The sequence below is a fragment of the Anolis carolinensis genome, chromosome 4, assembly GCF_035594765.1.
Source record: "Anolis carolinensis isolate JA03-04 chromosome 4, rAnoCar3.1.pri, whole genome shotgun sequence".
Lineage (NCBI taxonomy): Eukaryota > Metazoa > Chordata > Lepidosauria > Squamata > Dactyloidae > Anolis > Anolis carolinensis.
This window is the reverse complement of record NC_085844.1, coordinates 45236789-45259563: the sequence shown is the minus strand read 5'-3', so window position 1 is coordinate 45259563 and position 22775 is coordinate 45236789. Positions and strand designations below refer to the sequence as shown.

The window sequence follows — 22775 nt, the reverse complement described above, 5'->3', positions numbered from 1 at the left end:
CAGATAAATACTTCAATGTGATCTAGTCTTCAATTTATCATGTGAAAGTCCTACATATTTCATTTTTGTATGCATTAGGATTTCTCTCCATTCTAACATAATTAGGCCCTGGTGGCCCATTTAATTAAATGTTCACATTTTAATTATTTCATTTGAGTTTTATTAACTTGCAATGACATCACTATTTCTATTCTCCTACAAAGATGAAAAAACATAGTTATACTCCCTCTCTATACATCACACACCCACAGGAAGACTTTTCACAAAAGTGCTGAATATTTGGACTTCCCTCAGTAAACTATAACTAGATGAGGATTTTCTTTATGATAAAACACAGTATAAGTTTTCTTTGTTGGATGGCTAGGAAAGAAATATGCTTCCAAAATCGTCAACAGGCAAACTGACCTTGCAGAATAATATCATTAGGATATTAAAGTGTGTTAAAGCGCTAAGCTGCTGAAATTGCAGACTGAAAAGTCCCAGGTTGAAATCCCAGGGGGCGGAATGAGAGCCCGCTGTTAGCCCCAGCTCCTGCCAACCTAGCAGTTCGAAAACATGCAAATGTGAGTAGATCAATAGGTACCGCTCCGGCGGAAAGGTAACAGCGCTCCATGCAGTCATGCCGGCCACATGACCTTGGAGGTGTCTACGGACAACGCCGGCTCTTCGGCTTAGAAATGGAGATGAACACCAACCCCCAGAGTCGGTCACGACTGGACTCAACGTCATGGGGAAACCTTTACCTTATACTACACACAGTAGAACCTCGACATAAGAATGTCCCAACATAAGTATGTTTTAACTTACAAATCCTCACTCAGCCTAGTGTGATATTTTGACATCCAAATGCTGTTTTGACCTACGAACAGTGCAAAAGAGACCTCTTTGCCCCCTAAACCAATTCTAACAGCAAGGCAGAGAGAAACAAAACCTGGACTGGATCCTAGCCAGAGCAGCTCCGGATCTTCCTATAAGGCAGAAACTCCAGCTCTATGTGAGTGCTTCCCCTGAACGTTTTGGGAGGAGTCCAATCTGGAAATTCCACTCCAGAGATTGCAGTTCACTTTGGTGCAGCAGAGCCTCATCCTAAACAGTAAGTACTGTATATTGTGCTTAAAGAAGAGGGAGAGGGAGAGTAAGAGAGGGAACCAGGCTGGGATTACAGTATGACAGATGAGCTTCCTTACAAAGTGGCTGTATGGAACCAAGCACTGCCTATCTCCGAACATTTTATACATTATTTGTTATTTATAAAGTACATTTTCTTATTTAAAAACACATAACAAAAATTGGGGTGGTTTTTGGGGGGTGGGCAGAACATAGCACATAGCATTTCAATGCATTTTAATGGGAAAATTAGCTTTGAGATGTTTTGACTTAACAACATGGCCACAGAACAAATTAAATTCTTAAGTCAGGGTATCACCATACACTCATATAAACTGATCTAATGGATAAGTTGTGGGCAGGTTTAGGGGGGGAAATATGACTTTTGCTATGATCGTGGATAAGTTGAAAGTAAATCTTAGGGGCATGTAACAAATGAATCTGTTCTTCTCCAGTTAAAAATGTGTAGGAGGAACAACTTAGAAAGAGCTATAGAGAATGAGGTGATCTGTTTATTTGACTGGTTAAAATGAGAGGGGTTGCCGATCTTAAAATATCTAAAAGGTAAAGATAAAGATTTCCCCTGACGTTAAGTCTAGTCATGTCTGACTCTGGCGGTTGGTGCTCATCTCCATTTCTAAGCCGAAGAGCCGGCACTGTCCGTAGACACCTCCAAGGTCATGTGGCTGGTATGACTGCATGGAGCACTGTTACCTTCCCACCAGAGCGGTACCTATTGATCTACTCGCATTTGCATGTTTTTGAACTGCTGGGTTGGCAGAAGCTGGAGCTAACTCCGCTCTCCGGATTCAAACCTGCGACCTTTCGGTCTGCAAGTTCAGCAACTCAGTGCTTTAACACGCTGCATCACTGAGGGCTCTAAAGGAGAGGTAATGGGGTGGGAGACTTTGCACTGGGTCCCTACTCCAGCACTGACCTGTGCATAAATTGAATCAGGAGTTTTTGGGTCGATATTTCTCTGGGCCAACACTGACAACTACCAGACTGATAGGTCTGAACTTTTCAATAGTAACTCTGTATCTCCTCTAGGAGATGTGTATGGTTCTCTCATTGGCACATTTTCATTTTCTGTTTGGTTTTCTATTGATGGCTGTATGTCGCTTCATGGTTTTGCTACTGTCTGATATAGTGTGGTTATTCATTAAAGTAAATTGACTTTGAAAACTTTTCTCCCAAAAAGAAAGAATATAAATATAGAAAATGCAGCCCATGTAGTCACTTGTAATCAAACATATTTAAACATTAGATATGGTCAATGATACAGCCTAATTTATAATGATGTTTGTTGTTTTGTCCAATAATTCATTTCAGTATTTTCTTCGTTGCTCCCAAAACTACAGATGACAAGAGGAGCCGATTGCCCATGTTGGGAGAACAGCCAAACCCACAAGCAGCCACAGTCATGACAGAAATGAAAGTATTTCCTTGGAACTGTGAATAAATCTCTATGAATTTTGTGAAACCTATTGGTAGTGGAGCCCTGGTGGCTCAGTGTGTTAAAGCACTGAGCTGCTGAACTTGCAGACCGAAAGGTCCCAGGTTCAAACCCTGGGAGCGGAGTGAGTGCCCGCTGTTAGCTCCAGCTTCTGCCAACCTAGCAGTTCAAAAACATGCCAATGTGAGTAGATCAATAGGTACCGCTCCGGCAGGAAGGTAATGGAGCTCCATGCAGTCATGCTGGCCATATGACCTTGGAGGTGTCTACAGACAACGCCGGCTCTTCTGCTTAGAAATGGAGATGAGCACCAACCCCCAGAGTCAGACATGACTGGACTTAACGTCAGGGGAAACCTTTACCTTTACTATTGGTAGTGGAGCTTGTAAAGGAATTCAAAAACCATACTTGTATGGTGGGAGAGGAAAACCACAGCTGCTATTAAAATTCATACCTGTTAACATCAATCTTTACAAAAACTTAAGCTTAATAAATAACAATCATAGAAATATGGGGAAACTGGTTTCTACTTACTTCTCAATATGGTACATGAACAAAAAGCTGTGCATACAAATTCTCTTTCAGTATTTTAACACTAACTAGATTTTCACACCAGTTTACTTTCCATTTGAAATGGTTTGACTGGAGAAATACATTAGTTTTACACTGTCTAAGAAAAAGATAAACCATTAGTTATTTGCATTCTGTTGAATAATAATAACATGCCTTTACTCTGAATTGGTACATGTATGTCATTTCCTTTCAGTGTCAAGTATCTCAAACTGCTGTTTTGAAGAATAACTGCGCCAAAACAACAGATTCACCTGCATGTTGCAGAAAACAGGAAGGAATGTGTGTGAAGTGAGAAAATTGAGATGCCAGTGTATAATATATGTACTAAGGCTGTGCAAAAAAAAAATCATCTGTGCTTCGTACATATGACACAATATTAAGAAACTCAAGGGGTACCCACCCAAAAAACACTCACCTATGAATTTTTGTTAAAGTTCAGTAAACCCCGTAAGTCTACCAAAGTCAGTTTCATTTTCAGCACAAACAGCAAATTATACCAGTAATGCGAAGCCAAAAAGGCCATTCCTTTTTAAATTAAGGAGAGCCAGGTTGCCTGTAGCCATTGCGGGAGGGGAAGCAAGCTGGGAGGGAGCCTGAGAATTCTGGGAAATGTAGTTTGGGAAGGTGAGGACTCCTGTGGCAGAGAATTCAAAAGGCCTTGCCCTAAACTACATTTCTCAGAATTCTGCTCACATCAGAAAGCTTCAATGGGGTTGGGGAGAGCTATTGTCCATCCGCAACAGCAGCCAGCCACGCAGTTTAGAATTCCAATAAATTATTGAATCAGAGAAGACTGTAAGTAAATCTGGACTGGGAGGAAAATCTCTAAGTTGATGTTCTATTGTATGTGTTGTGTATTATACAGAGACATTCATGGGGATAGCTGTTGTGGCATTTTTTTTTGAAAAATGTTTTGGTCAAAATGTTTTTAAAAAATCCCCCAAAATCAGTAGATATGCAACAAAATCAAGAAGATAGTACTTGTAGGTTTTTTTTAAAAAAAGTTGTTCATAAAAAAATTAAAATTCCCCCAAAATTAGTGAATGGGTGAAACATTCTGAAACATGGAGGAGTAACAGTGGTAAATATGTTCTACAATTGTAGCAAGTTTCATCCCAATAACTCTAACAATGAGGAAAGAGCCCCTGAAGTTTCCCCATTGGCACAATTATTTAATGGAAAAAAACAACAAAAAATGTTATAAAATTATAGCTACAATATGGACCATTTATGATATTTTAGAAACACTTTAGAAACAATTCACCATCCCCACCCTAATTTAGTAATGAGTACTGAAACATATTTTTCATTGATCATGCAGACCTAATATGTACACTTGGAAGCATCAACCTCTACAATGAATTTTTAAATATTCAGAGCTGAACAAGCTCCCTCTGAAAGCAAGACACATAAAAACCCAGGCTAATAGATAATATGTCCTCATTAGGATATCTGCAACAGTCCAGCATCTTTATCTTGATCAAAAACCCATTCCCCTTTGTACCACACTGAACTTCAGAAAGTGCTTTCATGTTCAGCCATGGAACCAGAACACTTATGGGTAAGTTCGTACAGTAAGATGGAACTCCCAAAATCAGGACAGAGATTCTGGGCCTTTTCCTTCTTAATCCTGAAGTCATCTTTCTAAAATTTATTTCTCCTTCCAAATAGTTCTGGCCACTTTTCTCACCATTACTATTTTATATTAATATAATCCAGTCCCTCATCTCCAAGTGTATTGTTCTACATAAAATGCATCACCATCATTTCACATTCAAAATCTTTAGAATCGCATTTTGCCACATATTTCCTTTCCAGTTAACTGACACTGGAAGGCATTCAGTATTTATGATTTTGGTATTTACCTTTACAATCACGGTACTATTGCCATGACCGCAAATCCCCTTGACTGCAAATCCCCCCTAAAACCCACCTTAAAAGTCAGGCAGCCAAATTAACCAAAGGGATTAAATAGAGCTAGTGGATGACACATCCAGCTAACTCATGCTAGAAAGTCGTGGTAATATAAATAGTTACAGTAGGACCCCACTTATCATCATTCTTGTAGCTACACCTTACATTCAGGATGATAAAAAATGGGGATTTGCTTTTTCCAACCAAGGAACAGAGACCATCTTAGCCAGAAACCTGCCCGTACTCTATACAGAGTTACAACACCAATACAGGTAGTTCACGATAGCCATGAAAGAGGTAAAGCATTGGAGTAACAGCCTGGTTAGAGAAGATACACTCCCTACATCTTCCTTCTTGGAAGAATGAAACTTTTAGAATAGCAATCAATACATTTCTAGTCTCCAAAGTAGTAGCCAAAATATAACTTCATATAAGTCAAAGCCTTTTGTGGGGGAGGTCTTTAAATAAGAAAGCATATAACATTATTGTATCTGTAAAAGCAGGCATGCATAAAATGACACAGGGGAACTTATAATATTACTTAGTTCCCCAAATAATAATACTAAGCAATTTATAATGTGTAAAAGTATTCTGCCATGGTGAGATAAAGGCAGATTGATGTTTGATAAAAATGGAAGTTTCTGAAATATTGTCCAAACATGAAATATTATCAACTTCAAGTATTGCACTTAAAAAATAGAAGCCACAAGAAAGTGATTGACATTAATATGAACCTTTTGTGCAGAAACCTTCATTATGTACCCTTTCCCCTCCCTTTGACAGTAATAACACTTTATTATACTCTGCAAGCACCTTAACATACTTTTAGAGGCATTTCAGAAAATCCTGTTGCACCAAAGGGAAAATTAACTGTCTTTATTCAGAGAGATTTCAAACCCTGTCAGTTTAGCACTTTTAAACAACATTATTTGCAGATATTGATATATACAAGTTGAAAGAAACTATTCTGATGTTAATTTGGATCAAGTCACGAATACATGATTCAAGCCCACTTGAAGGAGGTCTTGAAATGCTGAATAAAAAAGAGTCCTGGGGCTCTACTACTCTCATTTCAACTCTTTCCTTCAAAAACTGCAATGGTGAAGAATAAACTTCCATTAGCTCTGGTTCAAACTCAACATGGCAAAATATTAGTAGGGAAATTTAACAGCAAATATGAAGTCCTTTCATACTCCTAGGAATAATATACTTTTAAAATCTGTTAGGAAATAAATGCCATTTTTCACATTCACACAAAGCTAAGAGAATAGCGTACCATAAAGAAATTTACAGTAGGATTCAACGGGGGAAATCCTGTAGCTAACTTATTTGTTATATATATTTCCTGTTTGTATTTTAAAATACTCAGCATATGACCTTGGTTATAAGGAATATTGGTCTCTGCACTTAGTTGACAGAAACCTAAGCAATTAACTTTTATGGGTGCAAAGGGAGGAGAGAAGTATCAGACATGCGAACACAAGACAACATTAATCACTACAAAATTTTGACTAGTGAGGGGAAGTGGGCAGTTTTCTCTCTGTGTTCTACCTACTAAATACTGCCTGATTATTAAGCAATGCAGGCATAAGAAAGGCGTAGTCTACAATGTAAAGAAACAAAGGTCAGAAAGCCATGCTTTGGAATGGGCGCGTTCCAAACAACTTTGAAGTTGTACTTTTTAGGCGTCATGCATAGGCTGCTTCAAATAAAAAATAAATGAGCTCAAGTTCTATATACTAAATTGACAGCACTGGAGGAAATAAAGACACGTTTCACTCTGCTCTCATACAAAGGCCTCCCTCAAATACTGCAAAGGTAGAAACTCCATCAATTGCTACATGCCTTCATTCTTTAATAGTCTGTACACCAAAATAAAAACAATATTATTATTTGTTTTAAATATATGCAGACTTATGTGGAGAAGAGATGCAATAAACACACCTGCTCTCCCAAGAAGCCAGATAACTTCTGCCTCTCTTTTATCCATCATTCAGCAACCATTCCTTCAGGCTGTAAAAAAAAATGAGTGACTGAATGCAGAAGTACTCCAGCAACTCAGCTAAAACAGTAATGACTTTTGACCCTCCATACTTTGAATGGTTTCTATTTTTGTTGGCTGTGATAAGGACATCAACAACTTCTAGCTGCTAGGAATGTAATCTTCACAGTAAATTTTACCATTTCCTCACCCCCTCCAACACTATTATTGGAAACTGGAGCTTTTGATAATTATTCATAGCTTGTGACTTAATCTGTGCCAAAAATGCAAATTTTGGTGCAGAAAACAGCATTTCCCCCCCACACACAACCTCCCCTTAATTTCTTGCAGAGAAAACCATAGTTTCCATACATAAAGGCCATTTCTTCACAGAAGACAAGTTTCCTCCACAACAAAACAACACACGGAACTAATTTTCTGCACAAAGAAAACCATGCACATTTTTATGCATACTAGATCATGAACTGTGAAGATTCACACCTTCATAAGATTTCTCCTTATCAGGATTTAGCTGCTCCAAGTTCCTGAGGGGAGAGGGAGCAGGATACAAATAAAGTTTGATAATTTAATAATAATTTAACAATACTAAAGAAATTTGGTTACAATCATTTTTCAAATATTTTCAACTATTCTTTCCATTCTTAGTAGCAACGTTAAAGCTGACCATTATAAGAAGATACAACATTAAGAACTGGAGTCTTGAGTTCTTGATTTTGCCTCCCCTGCCTATCCCATCTTCCTTTGGTGTTAAAGTGTATGAGGAAGCCAGGAATAATTAGTTTCTGTTGATCTGTAAACTGTTTTAGAAAACTTTCAGGCCGAAATACAAAATATGTAAGCTTAAAGTGTCTGATTAGTAAATGCCAATGCACACACACACACACACAGAGAGAGAGAGAGAGAGAGAGAGAGAGAGAGAGAGAGAGATTGAGATTTCACCTATTGACCATTTCATATTGAATTGTTATACCAGTATCTCTGCAAAGACTGCATGTCTGAATTGAGATCCAAGACAGGCCTGGAATAGAGCATTACTAAATGGCAGCAAGAGGAACTGAGAGCTGTTCGACAGTGGAACTCTCTCCCCGGGGCCGTGGTGGACGCTCCTTCCTTGGAGGCTTTTAAGCAGAGGCTGGATGGCCATCTGTCGGGGCTGCTTTGAATGCGATTTCCTGCTTCTTAGCAGGGGGTTGGACTAGATGGCCCATGTGGTCTCTTCCAACTCTACTATTCTATGATTCTATGATTCTATGAGATAATACCAAGCTCTGCCACTTGTGTATATGGACTTTGTACATGTTTCGCATATACAGAAAGACAAGAGTTCCTCAAATCGCACAAAGGCAGTGTCAACATGACTGAAAATTAGGACCATGCAAAACCTAAGTCAGATATTGATATGGATGTAATTTCTCATGATTATGCTTTTATCAAATGTTTTTATCCATAATAGTCCCATTGTTGTTGTCTTGCCATTTTATACCGCACTTTATTGTCCATTCAACTGTGAAATTTCCTTTTCCCATTTCGTAACACTCTGCACTTTGCCTGGGATCTACAAATTAGTCTCCTGTTTTTAACACTGTATCCTGCTTGTTGATTTTAATGATTGTTTTTATTGATGTTGATGTTTTTTACTGGGATAATTGTTTTATTGCTTTGTTACTGTTATTTGTTTGTTTTATCGGGCCATGCCCCATGTAAGCCGCCCCGAGTCCCTTCGGGGAAATGGGGCAGGGTATAAAAATAAAGTTATTATTATTATTATATTATATTATATTATTATTTTTGTTACTATATTGCACTAGCAGAGTTCTATGGTGCACAGCTGTATGTCCTAATATGTGTAGGTGTGTGCATATGCACATACATATGAACACACAAACACACACACAAATGTAATCTAGTATCATTCTTATTACTAAATAAGAATGAGTCAAACAGTCCTATCAAGAAGGTTCTTTAATACAGTAGAGTCTCACTTATCCAACACTCGCTTATCCAATGTTCTGGATTATCCAACGCATTTTTGTAGTCAATGTTTTCAAAACATCATGATATTTTGGTGCTAAATTCGTAAATACAGTAATTACAACATAACATTACTGCGTATTGAACTACTTTTTCTGCCAGATTTGTTGTATAACATGATGTTTTGGTGCTTAATTTGTAAAATCATAACCTATTTTGATGTTTAATAGGCTTTTTCTTAATCTCTCCTTATTATCCAACATATTCGCTTATCCAACGTTCTGCCAGCCCATTTATGTTGGATAAGTGAGACTCTACTGTACTTGGATTAGAGTAGACCATTTGAAGTATCTACAAAGAATAGGAAAATGGATAATCACCTTTGGACCCATTAAGTCAAATTTGCAGTGTGCCACCTACATACATCCATTTGCTATTCAAATTAGAAGAGAACCATTGAGGCCATAACTTTAAATAAATTGATTATATGGGTATATTATGGTTGGGATTAACAATTAGATTTAAGTCAGTGTTTCTTTCCCAGCTAACAAGAAGGAAAATCTAATTACAGTGTTAATTCTACAGACTAAAAAAAAGACATGGTTCTGTAACTAAATTGTAAATTACACTGTCTCCACAAATGATTTAATTTCTGTTACATATTTTTGTTGACTCTGAACAAGTTTAAGATTAACATTTAATTATTCACCAAAAATAGTTTCAGTATCACTGCACTACTTCTACATAGATGTTATGTGTTAACACCTAAGGCCAATCGGACATATTGCTATAACAAAATGCAAATCCATTATGATTAGAATCTTGAAAAATGTACTTTTCTCAGATACTTCACAAACATCAATCTGTTAATATAGTGTTATATTTACAGCATACAAAATGTACAAGGGACCTATAGTCAAACACTGCAATGTATCTCCATGTGATAATTTGGGTGATCAATAGATGACTTCTTCTACATTACTAACAAAATCTGATCCGTCTGTTCACCAGACACATATGATAAATTTTTCTATCACTGGAGACCTTAATATCAAAAAGGCCTCCCAATTTAATGTATGTTTGTGGGGAGAGAGACTATGAAAGCCTGCAAGCTGCAAAAAAGACCTATGAACAACACCTCTACCCTAAATAGTTACTTGAATGACAGCCTAAACCAGACTTGTCCAACCTGCATAATGTTTACTTAAAACATTATGAGATTTATTTATTTATTTTTGGAAATTCAATTGTGTGGTTCTAGAGCGCAAGACAACAACGGAATGGAATAATCAGAGTATGTTACATCTCAAATATTAGGAGCAGCCGGTGGCACAATAGGTTAAACCCTTGTGCAGGCAGGACTGCTGACTTGAAGATTGGGTTGCTGACCTGAAGGTTGCTGGTTCAAATCCAGACAAAGCACAGATGAACTGCCTGTCAGCTCCAGCTCCTCATGAGGGGACATGAGAGAAGCCTCCCACAAGGATGGTAAAACATCAAACATCCAATGTCAATGGATGGGCAATGTCCTTGCAGATGGCCAAGTCTCTCACACCAGAAGCAACTTGCAGTTTCTCAAGTTGCTCCTGACACCAAAAAATCTGAAATATTGGAGTATTATACAAATATACTACACATCATAATTGCAAACCGTTCAGCCAGAGGACCTGCTTGATGATTTTAAAAGAACCTCCAAATGGGGTGGTGCATACTTAGGATTATTATGTGAGGACTTTTTTGCATATCTGTGATGGCAGATATCACAAAAATTATATACGGATTTTTTTTTCCTTTGCTCATCAGTTATTCTTAGTGTTTACATATTATATGTGTGGCCCAAAATAATAATTCTTCTTCTAATGTGGCCCAGGGAAGCCAAAAGGTTGGACACTCCTGGCCTAAACCCATATGAAATTGGCAGAGCATTCAGATCTGCCATCAAGTCCCTCCTTGTGAACAGCTATCAGATATTCAGTATGATGAAAACACAAGATGTGGTGGTGGGGATGGTGATTTTAAAAAGACCTACCAACAGAATCGTACCATGGAGACTGTGGATGGCTATACTAATTCTTTTAGACATATTAAATCAGTGGGCTACCACACCATCATTGTAGCTTCCATTGTGTAAAACGCATTAATTCTCACCTTTACAGACCACTGATGGACAAAACCAAAAAATACATTAGCAAATTGAGAAGGGAGAATGTTTGCCCTGCAACTACAGCAGCATTAAAATGTTGTATACAAAGTATCCACAAGAAATGCTTTTAAAAGAATTCACCCTCTTGTTAATTTAATCTTGAATAAATCCAAGCATCACTCTTTGACCCTTATTGTGAACCTCCCCATATCCTCCATGGACCACTAAAATCTGAAATACTCCTGATGACTGTTTTTATCTTACTTTCCTTACATTTTAGGAGAGATCTTCACTATTTTAAGTGCATGGTATTATTTTAGATAAGAACTGAATGTGTGTCATTATTGTTTTGTAAAGCACCCAAAGCAGAAAGTAGGAAATGGATGCTACATAAATATTTTTACTTATATCTGCTACAACCCACATCCTTACAAAGCTGCTTCATTACACATCTGAGAGGAACACATTCAACTCTGCTCTTTTCTTTCAGGTCTTCATGTCTTTTCCCTCTCTCCCTCCTGTAATAAATATTCTCTCTCTTTCCCTAGTACTGACAATAATGTGGATGAACTCTGCACTGTATACATCCGTCATTATTAATGACTATAGCAGAGAAGAGCAATAGCTCACTCTTAAGAATTTGTAAAAATTTCTCATTCACATTTACTTATTTAAACATATTTCATTAATGCCTTGCCTTTGGAAAGAAGATGGCTCAAAGGATAAAAGTATATGCTTAACCTTGGCATGGAAAATTATTTATCAGAACAAAACAGAGGGAACATATTAAAGATCTTTTTTGCTTGTTGTAATGCTATACTCAGTATTACATACACTACAATTAAGGACAGATGGATCAGTCTACATCCGGTTCAAGTCAAGTTCACAATAATTCAACCCTAAGGATGTTCTGTCTAATTTCTACATCAATCTGAGATTATTTTTTTCATGCATGAAATTTTTACACTTATTTTCATGTGGAACTTTCCCTAATATGCACATTTTAGTATGCAGTCTCTATGCCAAAACTACACTGCAAAATGCAGGAAAGTGTGCAATCAACCCTCACATTAGTCCAAGAAAGAAAAATTAAATTGATCCACTTCAATTTTTCCCCCTCCCAAAGTTACAATAGACAAGATGAGCAATGTTCTCATTCAAAAATGGCCATATTTTGCAATTAAGGTAAAGGTAAAGGTTTCACCTTGACATTAAGTCTAGTTGTGTCTGATTCTGGGGGTTGGTGCTCATCTCCATTCCGAAGCTGAAGAGCCGGCATTGTTTGTAGACAGCTCCAAGATCATGTGGCCAGCATGACTTGCATGGAACACCATTACCTTACAACTGGAGCAGTACCTATTGATGTACCGACATTTGCATGTTTTCAAACTGCTAAGTTGGCAGAAGCTGGGGCTAACAGCAGAAGCTAAGTTGGCAGAAGCTGGGGCTAATCCGCTCCCCGGATTTGGTCAGAAAGTTCAGCAGCTCAGTAGTTTAACACACTGTGCCACTGGGGGCTCCGCTTTTGTAATTAGAATCATATAAAAAGGAGAATAGGAAGAGGTCATAGCTCCAATTCCTTGCCACATCCTTGCATTCTTTTAAGATTTCCAGTGCTTACAAAACTAAGGGTTCGACTGGTTAGAGAATCAGGGGCTTTAACACTGGTTACATTGACAATACCTGTTCACCTGAAGCTTGACATAACAGAATTTCAGATGAATCTATTACATCTACTTTTAAATATAGTTATTTATACTTGGGATTTCACAATGAATTCAATTATAAACTCAATAACATAAACATAAATAAGCTTGCCTGCCAGCCTTAAGTGAATGAAATTACAAGATGATCCAAATCCATGCATGTGGTACAGCTCCAAATACCCTGAAAAAACAACAAACTGCCCCACATTTGTCATTGCAGACTGTGCTGATTTTGGAGGGGAGGGATTAAAATGGATTTAGCAGAGATTTGGATAAAATAGATGTATCTTCAATTTGTTCTTGGCTCATCATGAACATAAACAAGCATAATACTTGTAGAACAGCAGGCTTGTGTTTAAATTTCAGAGCCAAATGAACAGTGTTTGTCACATTGAATTACAGCATTCAACAATGGTTACACATGTGTATATAGTATGTAAAAGTATGTATATATCTGTATACAGAAGCAAGATACAAAGATATAGGAAAGATACAGAGACAATGAGTTCTTTTTAAGAAGCTGAAATCTAATTTACTTACATAAACAATAATGGTGGGATATCCTCCTACAGTTCTCAATAGCCTTAATATCTTGACAAATCTAGCCAATTTTGGCTATTCATGTCTAGTTTTTCTAGCCTTAATTTGATCCGCCTCAAAGTTTCCATTACTAAGTGTGCACATTTACAAGAAATGTACAGTACGCATTTTTTCTCTAACATAGGATTTTTGAAAATTATTTTTTGAATACATTTTCTATTATTTCCAATAGTACTTGCCTTTTTGTGTGCTGTTTTCTAAAATACATGTTTTTGATTTCGCAATTCTACTGCAAAGTTCAGAAAAGTGCACACTTTCATGAATAACTGCATTTGCATTTTCAAATTAGTTCAAAATTATGAAATTAGATAGCTTTGTATGAAAATGTGCATTGAACAAATTTCTCTCCCATCCTACCATTATACTGTAATATAATGGTCAAAACCCTGGTGAGATATCACACTGTCATAAATGAGTGTTACAAGCAACTCCACTTTCTCAAAGACTGTGCAAGTGCAATCATGACTACAGCCTGTTCTGCAAGAACACAGTCCTCTCCCTTCTGGTGGATGGGAAGGTGGTGTTCCCCATACATAAGCCTAAGGACATGGGCTCTGTTGTGCAAATGACTTCACAATTACAGATTCAGGATAACTATCTTGGTGTCTACTTATGCTAATCTAAAAGTGTATAGCCTGTGCCTGTGCCTGTAGGCAGATGTTTGGGGGATTGTTTTATGGCCCTCGGGCCCAACTAATTTTTGTTCTCAAATGCCCCCAACAGAGTATGAGGGCAAAATTAGCTCCTTAAGAACTAACACAAGGTAGGGCTGTTATATATGAAGATTCCCTGAACACACAGAGTTTTGTGTCAGTTGAAATTAGTTTTGATGTTAGAAAACTAGGTCTCGGAGTTTCTATGTTGTGTTAAGCTTCTTTATGCAGGCCACAAAAAGTTTTCAAATCACAAGCTCTAATGCTTAAGTAACCCCTTTCAAATGTCACTTTTGAGAACTGCAGTCACTGGCATACCTGTGTGTGCCACCAAACCTTCTAATTAAGGTTGAACAATTAAGGCAATTCGTTGTTTTACAGGACTAGTGTGTGTGTGTGGGGGGGGGGGGGGACTCCAGATTTTCATAGTTTCATATTAATGGCAAAGTTGACTGGTACCAAAGAAAACAGAAGAGTTCAAGCAGTAGAGACAGCATCCCAACCAACCTGTAATTAACAGTAAAGTTCCTAGAGATAGGAAAGGACTGAAAAGGATACTTTTTCTCCTGATAAAATTAGGCCAACCATCAGTATACAATTTAATCAGAAGTCTAGTTTTTACTGGTGACCCCATTTGATTTCATTTCATTTACAAGCAAACTAAAATGCTGCAAATAAGTACAGAATATATATATGCATTATATGCAATTAACTATAATCTAACAGCAGTCTCCTGGCTGTAGTAATTTCTTATTACAACTGCTTGAGAAAAGGAGGAGAAATATAAAATGTAAATATTACAAATCTATCCTACAAATTAAATTCAATTTTTAATTGAATTGAAATGTTATTGTAATTGTTTATATATGTGTTTTATATTGTAAGCTGCCCTGAGTCCCCTTATTGGGTGAGAATGGCGGGGTAGAAATGCTGTAATAAATAAATGAATAAATAAATAAATAAATAAGTACTAACATTACGAAACCTAGCAGCATTGTAAGTATATATTAATAATTAGTTTTATATTCCATTTATCTTTAAAATAAACTTTGAAGTTGACATGACATGCTGATATATTGAGAATGATTAAATGAGGTGCACATAAGCATGAGGACAAATAGCACAATACCAGAATAACAATTCTGTTTTATATTATGATGACTTTCAAACTATTCTGTCACAATGGGAAACTCATGAAAGAAGTCTGCTGTCACTGAATCAAGTCCTTCATTTGCCAAACTGGCATACCTACTGTCAAGAGATCAAGAGATGAGCAAAATGTCTCTTGAGAGGCAATAAATTAAAGACTTTAAAGGACTACTCATGAGTTTTAGTCATTACAGCTTCTTACGATTGTGATAAGAAGCACTAAGTCTTTCACAGCTTTGCAAAGCACACATACACAATGGATCGAAGCATTTTAGAATGGCAGCTTGTCCAAAAAGTGTACAAACTATAAAACATATACCTGATCATCTTTGAGAGACTTGCTTTCATCTTCAATATTCATACTGCCCAAAGAGGAAGACAATCTGGCTGAAGATCTGTGAATTTAGCCAAGATGGGCAAATTGACTATGCTGATTATTAAGAAGAAATCTTTGACTAACTTTCAGAAAGATTGGATTCTGTTCATCACTTTTTCACAATGATGGGGCATTATCAACTGTGGGAATCATGAATTAAGAGTGTTATCTAAATAGAAATGTGGTCATTGAGTCCCTTTGGGGAAATAGAGCAGTCTATAAATAAAGTTTTATTATTATAATGGAATTGACCAATAAGCGATAAGAAAGAAAGTGGAAAGTGTTTTTTGTTTTTTCTGTGTGTATTTTCTTTGTTCTGTTGTTTGTTTTTATGCTTTTTAAAAATAGTTAGTTCTATTTGGTTGTATTAGACAGTATGTAGCTGTGTAACTTTGATGTTTTTATACAGTTTCCCTCCATATTTGCAGATTTGATTTTTTAGATTTTATTAAACTGTTCTCTCCAGAAATCTCCAGGTCCTCTAGTATGGCTCTATATGACCAACTACAGTAGAGACTCACTTATCCAACACTTGCTTATCCAACATTCTGGATTATCCAACGCATTTCTGTAGTTGATTTTTCAATAAATCATGATATTTTGGTGCTAAATTCGTAAATACAGTAATTACTACATAGCATTATTCCGTATTGAACTACTTTTTCTGTCAAATTTGTTGTATAACATGATGTTTTGGTGCTCTATTTGTAAAATCATAACCTAATTTGATGTTTAATATGCTTTTTCATAATCCCTCCTTATTATCCAACATATTTGCTTATCCAACATTCTGCCGGCCCGTTTATGTTGAATAAGTGAGACTCTACTGTACCTCCAAAGTCACACTGGAGAACCTAGAGCTTAGTAGAGAACATTATTCTAAGACTCCTTAGGTCCTCCAGCACGATTCTATGGCCAGCTTCCAATGGAATTTGACCATAGAATCATGCTGGAGAACCTAAATATTCCTAGAGAAGTGATCGTTCAGGTAAAAAAATAGCTTTCATGAGGATCCTGTGTTCCTAACCCCAAGAAATATGGTGGGCTGACTGTACATCTAAAAGGTTCATTTGTGTTTAGTTTGTCCTTTTCTACCCGAAAAGGTAGTAGTCATGCAGGAAACCAAAAAGTTACTGAGGAGGTGCTGATTTAGCCCTTGCATTTTTTTTTACAAAGAAAAAGGAACATGTGTAGTACATAAGGATGGATATTTTATATTGGTCAATTTTTTAACCACTTCAAAGATTTTAAATATTTCATACAGCAAAAGTAACACGTTTCCAATTCCTACTGATCTACAATTATGTCTAAAGATCAAAATGAGCATATCTGAACAGCAAAGACAGCCACTGGCTATTTCATGAGCAATGCACTCACACTGGGTTTCAAAGGTGAGACTCCTCGTTTTATTGGAGCATTTTACCAGAGCTATCCAAAATGCTAAACCTGGCAATAGTATTAAGCACCTTAGATATCTTCTATAAAACTCTCGTAAAACCTAAAGGAATTCCTGTAAAACCCAATTTGGATGTACCATGCTGATGCAAGAGAACCACAGGCTGCCTTCCACGAGCCAACATATTCATTTCACACAATACTACAGAGTGATTTCACAATCTATTACTTGCAGGCATTTCTTTTTCGTTGCATTAGAAAGTTAATTGCACAGTCTACAAATGCTTTCTTCCATATTTACATCAACAGCAGGAAAACTACATTATTTTTCTCTGCAATCTAATCATCAGTTGGTTGTTTTAATAAGATGCATTTAATCCACTAGGATACTTAAAAGGAAAAGATTACTATAGTGTTGATAATGGCAAATGCCCACAAAGGGCCCATAAATGTTAGTTACTTATGAGGTGACAAAGACATTACACTTTTGTGTTTTCCCAAGTCAAAAGTACATCACTGGAATATTATTCTATTTGTTACAAAACCAGAGGTTATAACTTAATGTTCACACCCCACATGAGCTACACTCTGTAAATAACTGTCAATTTTCCTTAGCATTTTCTATTTATAAAAGTTGTCACAAAGGTTATTTCTACTTACTTGACATGGGATTTTCCACAACATAAATTTTAAGGCTTAACTAGATTGGGAGGCCTCTGTTAAAACCACTAATATGTTCTGCTAAGTCTCTCTTGTCTTCACTCAGTCTCTCTGCAATGTTTTAAATAGTTTTATTGACATGTGAAATTCTGAAAATGTCAGCTCTTGGCAGTACTGTAGCTTACCACTGTCATATTAGTAGACCAAGATCAAATACAGTATCAGTCCACATAGGAAGTGAAAAATAATGTTTTATAAGAACAGCTCTGTCTTGCTCCAATCATTTCAAGAAAGGGTACGTTCACAGAATAATCTACACTGTTTCCAAAAAGTAGTTTATCATAAAAAGTTTAGAGTTTGTGGGAGATTACTGAATTCCACTCTAAACACCTGTGCTTGTTAACAATCAACTCACAAATGATATGGCACTGGTTGTGATTCAGAGGGTCGGTTTTAAACTGCACAAATTTTGATTTTGATCATTTAAAAAATCAACACTCACTCATGAACCAATAGAGGTGCTTCCATGTTTGAAGGGCTCCTGAACAGAACAGAATTTGGAAGTATTACTGGATTATAAATCCCATAATCTCTCAGCCACTATGTTCTTTTCCAACGCTTCGCGACAAAGTTCCCTCTAATGTATACCATACACATGTTAATATACAAGTTGACCACATCTATAAATCAAGGGCAGGTTTGGGGGCCAAAGTAATATGATCTGTGGATAAGTTGAGGGTCATTCTGCAGAGAAGGGAAAGCACTAGCGATGCCTCAGGGGGCCAACTGTCCCCCTGAGTCATGATTGCCATGGCAGAAGTCATGGTTGCCACAGCAGAAAGAGTAAAGAAACTCTGAGACAGACAAAGATTTGCCTTTCAGAGTCTACTCAGAGAAGGGGATGGCTCCTCTGTTTTATAAGAGTTAAAATACAGTATTCACACTGACCTGTGGATATGTCAACCCAGAATAATTTGGGTAGATTTTTTAATTAAAATTGCTAGACTTATACATGAGTTATATAGCTTTGTCTGATGTGGGGGACTGGCTCCCATCCCCCCCCCACACTATAACAGTGACTACTATACACTAGGACTCATTGGAAAAACTGCTTCTTTCTTTGCTGGAAGCTTTATGTGGACCTGCAGCTGATTACTCTCAGAACTGGCAGTGTCCAGGGAACTACCATTTTGAGTGGCACTGTTCATGCAAGCCATCTCCTATGTCAGTAAGCTCTATCCTGAACAGCTAGTTTTGAAGAGCAGGACCTCTGTGCACCATTCAAATTACTGATAATGAAGAATGTCAAGCTGGTATCATTTTCTAAACCAAGATATAGTAGGAGTGGATTTTACTAGGGTCTGGGCAACTGCCTTGAACCCAAGTCAAATTTTCAAAAATGCCACTAAATTCCCATGCAGTTTAAGAAAAGAGGTTGGGGGGGGGGGGGGCGGGAATAATCTCAACATGTAGAAAGGTGTGTTTTCCTCAATGTTAGGAACTACAGTTTTAATAAGACAGATCAAAGAATGAGAGGCATAGATTTTTTTTACAGGTAAGCGTTGTTATCTTGTATGCCTATTGAGTGAAAACACACGTTGGAATGTAGACAACATTCACAGTCTTATAATTTTCTATGTGATGTAGTTTTTGACACAGTGGAGCCCTCAGACATGGTACAGCTCCAAGGGTTCTTTCAGATGTACAAAACAACATGAAAACACATCTACGTAATAATAAGACTATGCATGAGAGATTGAAGAATGCTGTACATGTTTGAAGTATAATCTTGCCAACTAAATTACAAATGTCATCCAGTACACAAAGCCCATATATATTGTCAGTTTGCACCTGGCCTACAAAACCGACTGCAGATAAATTTTATAGAGATGTAACATTATGAAAAGGGGTTCAATCAAATTTACCACTGCTATTTCTTTTTTAAATTCACTGTAATTTAAAAACTAAGTATTATCAGCCAAACAAATTAGTTTGGTTCAAAGAACAAATCTGAAAAAACAAGATAACTAAATTCTTGGTTTAGTAATAAACAATGTGCACCTATTCAATATGTGCATTAAGTCTTTGATGCAGCCTTAAGGCATTCTCTTATGGCTGTGCCCATTATCGTGTAGTCATAGAAACTGACACATTTATTTCTTGGGTTGAAAATATTAATATAATGCAGCAAATGGGAATTTAATCTAATCTACTGATGGTTGGCTGGTCAGGAGAAGGTTGCTGTGCTTTTACAGTGAAAGACATATTATATCTGTTGAGAACAGCTTGTTATTATTGATTAGAAAGTTCAGTTAACAGCTTAGATATTTTATGTGCTTTCCACCTCTACACAGGCTCATTGAACAAGTATCAGCTTTATTATATTCTGATAACTTTTTTGTTAATAATCATGCAGAAACACATAACATGGAGAAATTAATTTAAGTAAAATGTGCTTAAAACCATTGATGAAAAATCAGAAATAATCACTGAGCTTTGTAAATAATTACACCACTTGACTGTAATATATAGGGTACTTTGCAAAAACGTGTTTACAATTATGCATCCCAGCTGATATCATGTAGCCTGTAGAATTAAAACAATTTGGAAGATATAAGGGTATGTGGAACACACTATTCTCAGTGAGTTCATGAATCCCCATGAAATAATATGCAGAAAACTTTTTCCATAATACTGCAAATGTGCAGCATAGAATGGAAAGGTACTGTCTACATAGATCCCAGGAACAGTCCTAGTTACCAAGGTAGAGTGATGCCTTGAGTTAAGAGTTTAATTCATTCCGTGACCAAGCTCTTAACTCAACCCACTTTTATCTCAAAGCAAATTTTCCCATTGAAATGCTATTAATCTTTTCAGGCCACCCTACATCCCACCAACCCCCATTTTTGTTACGTGTTTTTAAATAAGAAAATGTACTATATAAATAACAAATAATGTATAAATGTACATTCACATGGAACAATAAAAAAGAAAGCAACTCTAAAATGGTAGAGGCACAAAGTTGTGGCAGGGAAGCACAAAGTAAAGAGGCAGGAACACCATTTTCTTCATACTGTATTAATTCCAGCCTCCCTCCCCCTCTCTCCCGTTCTCTCTTCATGAAGCCAAACATACCAGGAATAAAAAGCAAACAAAATCAAGCAGACAAGAGCAAAGTGGGCAGCAATTTTTTTGCTTCTTGCTATTTCTCAGTTCAAACATTATCTAAGACATTTACAAGTGTGGGTGTGATGTGGGCTGTGGCAACATAATTACCATGTTATATACTCATGTATATTTATTATTATTATTATTATTATTATTATTATTATTATTATTATTTATTGACTTCATTTCTATCCCACTCTTCTCACCCTGCAGGGGACTCAGAGCAGCGTACAACATACATTTAGGCAAACATTCAATGCCTCATTATACAAAACAAATAAAAAATAACATAAAATCAATAGAAGTAATCAACATATAAATACAATTTAAAACCATTATCATTAAGATATTAAACCAGCATTTAGACACACACACACCCCCATCATAATCGCAAGGTCTTCTTTAGCTCTCTTGGATGGTACTGGGTCTATGCTGACATGATGTATAAATCAAGGGCAGATTTTCAGACCACAATTACAAATTTTGATGTGATCCGTAGATAAGTCAAAGGTCATTCCTCAGAGAGGGGAAAGCACTAATGCCAACTCGGGAGGCTGCCATTTCCCCTCCCAGGCATCCAAATAGACCAGAAGCAGCACCATGGAAGAGAGAGGAGAGAGTGTCAGTGCCTTTTCTGTGTTCTCTTGGGATGGAACACTCTCTCCCTTTTTGCCTCTCAAAGAGGGGGATGGTTCCCTTTTTTGAGAAGCTTCAGGTACAGTACACACACTGATGCATAGATAAGTCAATTCAATTTTTTTGACTAAAATTTGTAGACATGAGTATACAGGGTAGATACACTTAATTTTTTTCTCCACACCAACCTTGCCTTTTGTGAACCCGCTCCCATGCACACACACACACATTCTTTCACCTTCAACATATTTCATTTTCCTTCATTACCATTCCCTCAAACAATAGTAAAAAAAATGGGGGGGGGGGGTGAATTGAGCCCCCTCTTGAAGCCAACCCTGCTACCATGTGGGAAAGACCTCCTTGCTCACGAGAGCCACTAAACAGTAGTGGAAGCCGCAGGACTGGCTTCAAAATGAGGTTGGTTTGAGATGAAATGAAAGTTGAAGTAAAGATGATGCTTTCAGTAAAGCCTTCCTGCAATATTTTAAGGTTGTTGGATTTAAAAAATATATATAAGCACTGTAAGTGGCTGTTGAAGATAGGAGTTTCACTCCTGAACACAGGGCATGGGTGAGTAGAGGAGGCACACTCACATACACAAACAACTAACCCAAAATACCCCCCCCCCCCCAAAAAAAAAACCCCACTCACATTTAGGCTAAGAATTAAGAGGACAAAAACACGAAAGGAGGGAGGGAATTCTAAAAGATACCCTGTTTTCCCCAAAATAAGATAGGGTCTTATATTAATTTTTGCTCCAGAAGATCTGTTAGGGCAGGGGAAGTCTTATTTTTTCCAAATTGACTTTTTAAATGAACTATATCTAGGGCTTATTTTTGAAATAGGGCTTATATTCCAAGCATCCTCATCATCATGATATGTCTTATTTTAGGGGTAGGTCTTATTTTGGTGAAAACAGGCTATCTATTAGGAAAATACTGTTCAGAGCTTTAAAACAATGTTGTAGGAACAGCAACACAAAAACAAAAATAACACCACTTGTTAAAGAGTTTTGAACCTATAACAATTTTTATTTACTTTGTTTTATATTCTGCCCTCTCTCGCTCATTGGAGGACACAAAGTGTGTTTTTTCAGAGGGGGACAAAAATGAAGGCATTATCACCTAATAAGAATTCTGTTCCCAAATAAAATTTTACTTCAATCCCTAATATCTAGCAGTGCAGTCACTTAAAAGTTCAGTTGACAACCAAAGAAAGAGGAAGGGAATAGTATCAAAAGAATGTGTACACATCAAATATACAAGT

The 22775-nt window shown here is 36.9% G+C and overlaps 1 protein-coding gene across 4 annotated transcripts in view; it reads right to left on the bottom strand.

Annotated features, from left to right (window-relative positions):
* tox (thymocyte selection associated high mobility group box) overlaps window positions 1-22775 on the bottom strand; it is a 275955-nt gene that overhangs the window by 226571 nt on the left and 26609 nt on the right. The window contains exon 1 of one of the 4 annotated variants that reach the window (XM_062980344.1): window positions 15594-16574. The exons of the other annotated variants lie outside the window; for them this stretch is intronic. Within the exon in view, the coding sequence (XP_062836414.1) occupies window positions 15594-15635 (42 nt within the window). The 5' untranslated portion in view covers window positions 15636-16574. Of the gene's footprint in view, window positions 1-15593; window positions 16575-22775 lie in introns of those variants that run through there. 4 annotated transcript variants of the gene reach the window in all.